The 9,621-nt window shown below is 37.3% G+C and overlaps 1 protein-coding gene across 1 annotated transcript; it reads left to right on the top strand.

Moving 5' to 3' along the window:
* The first annotated feature begins 4,803 nt into the window (after positions 1-4,803).
* On the top strand, positions 4,804-9,193 carry pnmt (phenylethanolamine N-methyltransferase). Its single transcript, XM_030163338.1, has 3 exons — positions 4,804-5,286; positions 6,925-7,132; positions 8,659-9,193. The coding sequence occupies exons 1-3, from the start codon at positions 5,115-5,117 to the stop codon at positions 9,095-9,097; spliced, it is 819 nt and encodes a 272-aa protein (XP_030019198.1). The 5' UTR covers positions 4,804-5,114; the 3' UTR covers positions 9,098-9,193.
* The last annotated feature ends 428 nt before the right edge of the window (positions 9,194-9,621 follow it).

Consider the following 9,621-nt stretch of genomic DNA (forward strand, 5'->3'; position numbering starts at 1 on the left):
GACACAGTGAGATGTAAACACATAAAGAAATAAGATTATTCAAAGATTATTTTTTATATTTTTGTTAATTCAAGACTATTTATTTGTTAGTATATTTTTTGTATGTAACATACACTGAAATTGACCAACTCATTTAACCCATCACTAGCTGAATATGCAGGAACACACCACACACTGCAGATTAGGAGCAGTGGGCTGCCATGTCAGGTGACCAGGAAGCAAATAGGGAGTTAGATGCATTGCACAAGGCCACATTAGGAAACAATTTCTTGCTGGTCTGGGGAATTGAACCGGCAACCCCTCTGACCCTTCCCACAAGCCACTTCCCAACCTGCAAGAGCACAGCTGACCCAGTAGTAATACAAATGATTATTACTCTTTAAAATTCTCGTTACCGTAGTGTGGTTTTTATTATTCAATAATTCCTCCCTGGGATCGATAAAGTAGTTTGATTCTGATTTTTTGTCTCAAGTACAATGCAGAGGAACATAGTGGACATTTAGAACTTCTCATGTTCTGAAGTAAGCGCATATATCTTTTAGCTAATTTGAAATTCCTGTCCCTAGTAAAAGTAAATGGATTACAATTCCATCCAAACCAAAAACAGGACGATACAGGACCTCTCACAAAATGCAAAAATCCAGGACAAAATAATAACATCAAGTTATTCTCTGTTCATGGAAGAATTTGTTTTGAAATGTGTACAATAATAATACATCCACACCCTTAAATAATGAATTGTAATCCAAGGTAGTAAATAGATAATCTCGAATATTTTCCTTGCAATCCTGAACCAACTTTACCATAAAGGTTGAGAATGTCGGAATAATAAACTGTGAGGGTTTGATATATCTGACCAAACGTTGCTTTATTAAACTTCACATTGTAAAGTCTGTTAAACTAAACCCACATACAAAGAGGCTGAGCGGTTATCCTCTGAAGAAAAGCAGAAAAGATCAGAAGAGGTGGGCTGTCTTGATGGAAGGTGGAATCATTTGAAGAGGAAAAACATGTTTTTGTGTGTGTGTATTTGGAAAAGTTCTGTCAAAGTTCAAAGAGGAGGACTGTATGAAGTAAACAAGAGGAGATCACAGCAATGTAAAGAGACAATGGAACAAACAGAAGGAAAACATCAGCACTGAGAAGAGCGAAAAGTATTTTAATAAGTGAAAAACTCTTTAGAACTTTCTGAACAAACGCTGATGAGTATATAAGTTCAACTTTTTACTGCTTGATGATTTTAGAGATTAGATGTGATTATGATTACAATACATTACATTTTCACACATTTCCAACACAATCCTGATGTTTTGGGTTTTTTTTCAGATTTTTATGTAGAAACATTGAGAAAAATTCAACATACATTTAAATTGCATTGTGGTCACGTAACAAGTATGTGACCAATGACCAATCTTTCCATTCTCAACATTTCAGTTTTTCTTTTTTTGTTAATAAAAAAACGGTTGAACAGTGAACAATGGATGCATTGTTACATAAAGAAAACACATACGAAAGACCAAGACACTTTGACCTCCTGTCTCTAAAGAAAAAAAGAAAAAATAAAATATAAAAAGCAGAATTAATTAAACACACAAAAAACAAGACGATTCCAGATACATTGTCATTATATTGTCATTTCTTGTACATTCAGGGTTCCAACAGATTGTGTTTGGTAAGTGTAAACAAAAATATCCACTTTGACCATAGATTTGAAAATTTGTTCATTTGTAATTGATGGGAGAAGGTTAGTCTTTCCATCTGGTAAATTTCATTCATAATATTTACCCATTTTTCCAGATTAGGTGGTTCAGGTTGGAGCCAGTGCCTAGTCACAGCCTTTTTGCCAGCAGTTATTAAAATTCTATGCAAGTAGGCATTGTTCACTAAAATTTCAGTTTTTCCCATAATTAAGATGGCAAATTCAAAAGGTAAGGTAACATTAAGTATATATTCTATATTTTTGTGTATATCCTTCCAAAATTGTTTTATTTTTGGGCAGTTCCAGAATATGTGCCAGTGATTGGCATCTTGGCTTCCACACTGTCTCCAGCACTTAAGCTCCTCCCCGCTACAGTGGTCTTTTTGTTTAGGAGTAATGAAAAACCTAACACTGGGTTACAAAAAAAGGTTTTTTGCAAGTTGTCTAGGTTTTTTCAACTGAATTAGGACCATTTTGCACCGCTAAATCCAAAAATGACATTTGTTTTTCTCAATCAGGTCAGGTTTTTTTGCTAATTTGATTTTGAAAAATTGTCATGTCTGCTCCCAGACTGTGTCTGTCTTTTCTGTTTTCTCTGTCATTTCCTGTTTTATTTTGTTAAGTTTCCCTCTTGTGTCATGTCTGGTGTCTTTACTTCCCCTCCTTGATTGTTTCACCTGCTCCTGATTACCTGACTCCTCCCTGATTGTCTCCACCTGTGTCCTATTGTCTTCCCGCCCTCTTGTGTATTTAAACCCTGTGTCTTCCCCTGTTCCTTTGCCAGTTTGTGTTCTACCTTTGTGTGCTCACTTACCAGCGTTTTTGGATATCTGTCAGTCTGTCTGCCCGTTCTTGACCCGTTTTTGCCTTCCGACCACCGATTCTGCCTGTTCCTCGTCTGCCTGCTCGTCTGGTTCTGACCTGGTTCGTACATCGACTTCTGATTCTGCCTATTCCCTGACTACCTCAGCCTCCAACGTGTTACCTTGTGTTTCGACCCTCGCCTGGACCCTGACCGTGAGTAGCCTTTCCCTCATGTCCCGTTGCCTCCTGAATTGCCCTCCTGTGTATGACCTGGTTTGTTTTTTGACTATCCTCTGTTTTGCCCTAGTCGGGGTGTTGACGGGAATCCTCCGGCTCGGCCGTGCTGACCATCCATATTCTCCGCTCACAGCCCAGACGAAGAGTCCAGTATCACACGCCTTCATAGACGTGTTAACAATTTTGTGCTGTGTTTTTACTACTGTGATTGTGTTTAATAAACACTCTCAATTGGTCATCTGTGTTCTGGTCTTGCATTTGGGTTCAGCCTTTGTACTAGTCCCTTTACAAAAATTTGATCTTCTCACAAAATATAATAATCAATACCAAAATAAGATTGGTAAGCACACTTTATGAAACTTGTGACTTGATTCCTGTTAGGTACAATGGTGTATTCACCGCAGATGTAGCAGAATACGTCAGGCTTATTTTTGCAAGATCTTCTAGTCGAAGCCATTTCATTCACCTGTAATATTAAAAAAAACATTAATCATAAATTGGCAAAAGTAAAATCTTCAGAACTCGTTTATTGCAAGAAATATGAAAGAATTTTGAATCATATGATGTGAAAATGCCCATAAATGTAAGCAAAAATGTTAAAAAGCCAATATGTAGCATAGTTCAGAAAGTTGACCTGATTGAGCAAAATTAATGTGATTTTTGGATTCAGCACACCAAAATTATCCTAAATCATCTCAAAAAACTTAAACAATAAATTTGTTGTTGACCAGTGTAATCAAGCATTTCCAACTGAATTCCCTCCAAGAATATGAGTTTGTGCATTTCCACACAGATGTACCGTAACCTTGCCATTCTTCATCAGTAATAATAGTGGTGCTGTCCTTTTCCCATTTGATTTTCACATATTGTGTTGAATATGTTTTTTGACTCATAAACCCTTTGTATAATCTGGATGTAATACCTTTTTTAGATCCTAATGGTTTTGTTTTTATGGGATGTTACTTCATAGGAGTTTTATTTTCTCATGTTCGTATTCATGAATGTTCTTCTCACCAACAGTCAGACATAAACAAACATTGTGTTCTCAGAACCAGTGACAAATTGGTCTGTGGCTTAAGTGTAGAAGGCCCTTTAGAATGATGGTACTGATATGAAGAGCCTGTGATAGGTGGGTGGAGGACCTGAAAGCCATATGTGGAGTCCATTAGTAGGTCTAGTGTTGGAGGAAGCCCCCTGTTCTGATGGTATCAGTCCCTGAGGCTGGACACAAAGGACAAAACAAATGCTATCAGGACAAAAAGCACGATCACTATCTCTGCCTATGAAACTTTGGGAGTTGCCCAAAGCAAAGACGCACACATACAATGACACACGCACTCACACTCAGGTATATAACGGAGTAAAAGGCAGCAGTGCACCTGAGGACTAACCGCCAAGCCAAGGTGTTGGATAGTGTGTAAGTAACCTTCATTTATCTACTCTCAATCATTTGCTTTTATCTTTCAGAAGGTGGATTTAAATATATTTAAAGACATTTATTTTCATGTATATAAACCCATAAAGACCTAGAGCTACTTTTGTGTCAGTTCCCGAATGAATTTTTCTCTCTATTCAACCTTTTTAAAGTGATTTATCACCATTTATTGTAATATTATCCTCTGTATTTTGCATTTTTCAATAAGAATCATGTATTTTTCACTATATTTAATTAGCCGATCACGTAGATGTTCCTGAAAACTCAGAGTAAATTCAAAGGATATTATATCAAAACAGAGAAAACTGAATAGGAAGTGACTTTTTCAGCTAATCTATCAATAACTGAACATTAAACAAGTGTCTCCATCCACTGTCATTGATCCAACTCGTTGGGTTTTACTGGTGAATCAGTGTTGTAGAAGATGACAGTGTTTCCACGTTCACTACGGAGCCTTTGAACGTCCAAATGGGTCATATCTGATGGCCATGAAAAGATGACAAACTGCATTTTACACCAATTATTTACATGTAATGATAGGATTAGTAGATCAACAGGTATTAAACAGTTCAGATCGGTAGATGATTTTGGTCACCAGTGAATGTTTGGGTCTTTATGGGTTAAAACTGAACCACAATGTTCAGGCCGAATGCATGTGAAAAAACAAGAGATTTGTGTAAATTTAAGGCCTTCACATCCTTATCCTCACTAATCCAAGATGTAGTCAACTGCACTTTTCATGTTAGATTATTAAGTGTCTCATTGCTTGTTTTGACAAAGGTTTATGCTTATTAAAATATGGAACACTGACTGATGAAAATACATTTCTGTTGTGTATTTTAACATAAAAGTTGCATTCTTGTGTTTTTCCTTTGCAATGCTGAGGGATTTTTGATCTGGCAGTTCTTCCACAGCAACAACTGCAAAGAAAAGAGCAGAATGGACATGAAAGTGGCAGAGAATGGAGTGGCAGCCATGGCATCCTGCTACCAGAAGTTTGATCCAGCAGCATATCTGCAGTACAATTATACACCACCACGGGCTGATTTTGAAAGAAAAGACAGCATCGTGCCATGGAAACTAGCATGCTTACACCGAGCTTTCACTGAAGGTGAGGAACGGATAAAAGACCGTCTAAATAGCAATACCTTTTGCATCCTCCTCAGATGTTTTTGCGTTCTGTCACATTAATGCAAGTCTGCGGTGCCTTTAATTTTTCCTGATATTTTGGTTTTAACCCATAAAGACCCAAACATCCACTGGTGACCAAAAGCATCTACTACTGGAAACTGTTTAATACCTGTTGATGCTTTAATCCTATCAATACATGTAAATAATTGGCATAAAATGCAGTTTGTCATCTTTTCATTGTCATCATATATGACCCTTGGACGTTCTGAGGCTCCGTAGTGAACGTGGAAACACCGTCATCTTCTACAACACTGATTCACCAGTAAAACCCATAGAGTTGGATCAATGACAGTGGATGGAGACACTTGTTATATGTTCAGTTATTGATATATTTGCTGAAAAAGTCTGTTTTTCTTCAGTTTTCTCTGTTTCAGATTTAATAAACCTCAACTTTAATCTGAGATTTTATGATCATCTTCATGATCAGTGAAATAAATATTAGAAAATACTTGATACCCACAGAAAATTTGCAAAATAGAGGATGCTAGAAGCACTCGGAGAGCACAGACCTCCGCCAAGGCTGATCAGTGGCCCCTCCCGTGGGCCCCCCCACCCCACCCCCGATCACCACCAAAATTTAATCATTTCTTCCTTATCCCATTTCCAACAAACCCTGAAAATTTCATCAAAATCTGTCCATAACTTTTTGAGTTATGTTGCACACTAACAGACAGACAAACAAACAAACAAACAAACAAACAAACAACAGACAAACAAACAAACAAACAAACCCTGGCAAAAACATAATCTCCTTGGCGGAGGTAAATATTACAAAACTAGAAGCACTCGGAGAGCGCAGACCTCCGCCAAGGCTGATCACTAGCCCCCCCTGTGGGCCCCCCCACGCCAAGGAGGTTATGTTTTTGCCAGGGTTTGTTTGTTTGTTTGTCTGTCTGTCTGTCTGTTTGTCTGTCCGTTAGTGTGCAACATCACTCAAAAAGTTATGGACAGATTTTGATGAAATTTTCAGGGTTTGTTGGAAATGGGCCCCCCCGTGGGCCCCCCCACCCCCGATCACCACCAAAATTTAATCATTTCTTCCTTATCCCATTTCCAACAAACCCTGAAAATTTCATCAAAATCTGTCCATAACTTTTTGAGTTATGTTGCACACTAACGGACAGACAAACAGACAGACAGACAAACAAACAAACAAACCCTGGCAAAAACATAACCTCCTTGGCGGAGGTAAAAATGGTGATAAATGAGTTAAGAAAGGTTAGATACAGAGAAAAATTCATTTGGGAACTGTGAAAAGTCACTTTTTCATCAATTTTCTCTGTTTTGATGTAATAACCTTTGATTAACTCAGTTTTCATGAATTAAGAATAGGAAATTAAATATAGGAAAATACATGATTTACAGTGAAAATTGCAAAATAAAGAGGATAATATAATAATACATGGTGATAAATCATGTAAGAAAGGTTAAATAGTCAGAAAAATTCATTTGGGAACTGCCATAAAATTAGCACTGGGTCTTTATGGGTTGAAATCTTCACCAGTCATTTATCAGTTTCACCTTTGTTCCATTTATTTCTTTATTCCAACTCATCCAGGTGATGTGAGCGGTGAACTTTTGGTGGACATCGGTTCAGGACCCACTCTCTACCAGGTTTTAAGTGGCTGTGAGGTTTTCAACAAAGTACTCCTCACAGACTTTCTGGAGGTGAACAGGCAGGAGCTGAAGCGCTGGCTCCAGGCAGAGGGAGGCAGCCTGGACTGGACGCCATATCTGCAGCACGTTTGCAAGCTCGAAGGCCGGAGGTACAATCAGATCATATGATTCTGATTGAAATTTCATTCAGTAATTAATCCCTCAAAGACTTAAACAGTCACCAGTGACCAAAATTACCTACTGATCTGAAATGTTTAATAACTTTTGAACCAATAATGCTATCAATAATTTGAAATAATTCAGGTATAATGTCATTTGTCAGCTTTTCAGCAGCAACAGATGTTACTCATTTGGACCTTTAGAGGCTCTGAAGTGAATAAGAGAACACTATTATCTTCTGCAACATTGATTCTCCGATAAAAGTCATGTTGTTTGACAAACAACAGTGGTTGGAGCCACTTGTCATGTTAATGATTTACAGTTAATGATGTACAGTGTTTTGGTGCAAGGTTTCTCTCATTTGATCTAATAACCTATAACCTTATGAATATCTACATAATCAGTGCATTAAATTTATCAAAATAGCTAATTTTAATTAAAAAAAAAACTTTTCAGTGGATATGATGTAATTTTTTATTTTAAAGTAAAGCTGTGAAACTCTTGTCCACTACAGAGGACAAAAATGCATTGCCGGGTCTCAGGAGGATAAGAGAGGGAAGAAGTTGAGAAAAATCTGGTAAATTTGATAGTCATCACAAAAAATAGTTTTAGGTTTTTGAGGGTTAAAAGAAAACCAAAACACTGGATGAAATAACTGAATATCATATGAGACAAACAGTATTTCGTGCTGTTCATAATTTGTAAGAGAAACAAAAAGACCGACACAAAAATGAAACAAAAACTGTTGATTCTTCAAAAAGAAAAACAAAGGAAAGCTACTCATGGAGTCTTAAAATGAAACAAAACTAGAATGAAATCGAAACTCAGACTGTAGGACTGAATAAAAATGAAAGATAGTTGTTTTTAAACAATAGGAACTGGAAAATGGATATTTCAATAATCAAAATCAATAACAAAAATCAACATTGTGCAATAATCATAATCAGTAATGTGAAATAGTCAAAAATAATCAATGTGTAATAATCAAAAATCTTCAATGAATAATGAAAATCAATAATGTGTAATAACAGCTGTACTTAGGTTTCACTGTTCTCTGCACGTGTCTACGAACATATGTGAGAGGGATGGGGCGGTGTTTTTACTGTTTTTACTCTTTATTCTAGGTCTTTTAATACTATTTAAATATTTTGTATTTTATATTGTGTATTTTTTTTTAACTCAAGTACTGTTTCTGTAAAGCACATCTGACATTTGTTGTGAATGCTCTGTGTATACAATGACAATAAAAAAAATCTTGAATCTTCAGTCAAAACCTCATATAATAAATAGAAAATAACAGATTATAATGCTAAACAGTGTGTTCTTTGTTTTTGAAATTGTAGTCAGACTACTTGCAGTGATGGTTGTTTTAATTGACTGTTTTTAGATAGAAGAATAAACTTTATTGTCATTGTACTCATGTTACAATGAAATTATGCAGGCCTCCCCCCCAGTGCAATCCACTGGGGGGGGAGTTCTGAATTTTATATAATTTCATTCATATTTTTCTTTCCAGACCCTCAGAATGGAGAGAGAAAGCTGCCAAGCTGCGTCAGGTCATCTCCGACATCCTCCCCATCGACGTGCATCGTCCTCAGCCTCTGGCCCCTGGTGCCCTTCCCTCAGCCGGGGCCGACTGCCTGGTGTCCTGCTTCTGTCTGGAGAGCGTCAGCCCTGACCTGGCTGCCTTCACCAGGGCCTTAGGACACATCCAGAAGCTCCTGCGACCCAACGGTCACCTCCTGCTCATTGGAGCTCTGGGAGAAAGTTACTATTTTGGAGGTCCTGGGGTGAAGATCCCTGTGGTCCCACTGAATGAGGCTCAGGTCTGTGCTAGTCTGCAACAGAGCGGCTTCACCCTGATCAGGCTGGAGGTTTACACACTGCCAGAGGACATGAGGGTGGGGGTTGATGATGTGACTGGGGTGTTTTTTGTAAAAGCAAGGAAGGATTAGTGGGACAATGGAGGAATATTTGTTAAAGTTAAGACATGTGAGACTGTCTATGAGAGGTAAGTGGTTTAGCATAGCAGGAATAAAAAAAATATAAGGAAAATCATATTTATGTTGCTACTAACAATAATAACTACACATAATATTATGTAGTCAGTTTTGGGTCAAATGAATGTTTTAGTGATAGTCACATAAAACAAAAGTGCTTAAAACAACTGAAATCTATCCCCTTACATATAAAGTATATGGGTAAGTATTCATCATTGCCTTGAGTTGCTAAAAAGAGCCAACAGTGTAAGAAATGTAACTACACATTGCCACCTGCAGTTAAAACAGAGCTACTACACTATCAAAAATGTAAGGCTTTGCTTTATGTAAGAAATGTTTTCATTGTTAAAGCTGCTCTATTGATAATCTCTGTGTTTTCTTGTTGATTATGGACTGTATTTTTGTCAATATCCTTGCTCTGAGGCCCATGTTCTCCATAAACTTTAGTTTATTTAGTTTATTTATCTGCTTTGTTTGGC

The sequence above is a fragment of the Sphaeramia orbicularis genome, chromosome 19, assembly GCF_902148855.1.
Source record: "Sphaeramia orbicularis chromosome 19, fSphaOr1.1, whole genome shotgun sequence".
NCBI classification, from domain to species: domain Eukaryota; kingdom Metazoa; phylum Chordata; class Actinopteri; order Kurtiformes; family Apogonidae; genus Sphaeramia; species Sphaeramia orbicularis.

What these genes read in the sequence shown, in the direction of transcription:
- pnmt (XM_030163338.1), top strand. Translation starts at nt 5,115, where the DNA reads ATGGACATGAAAGTGGCAGAGAATGGAGTGGCAGCCATGGCATCCTGC. An exon ending in ACACCGAGCTTTCACTGAAG is followed by an intron (nt 5,287 to 6,924) that starts GTGAGGAACGGA and finishes CAACTCATCCAG; the next exon opens with GTGATGTGAGCGGTGAACTT. An exon ending in TGCAAGCTCGAAGGCCGGAG is followed by an intron (nt 7,133 to 8,658) that starts GTACAATCAGAT and finishes TTTTCTTTCCAG; the next exon opens with ACCCTCAGAATGGAGAGAGA.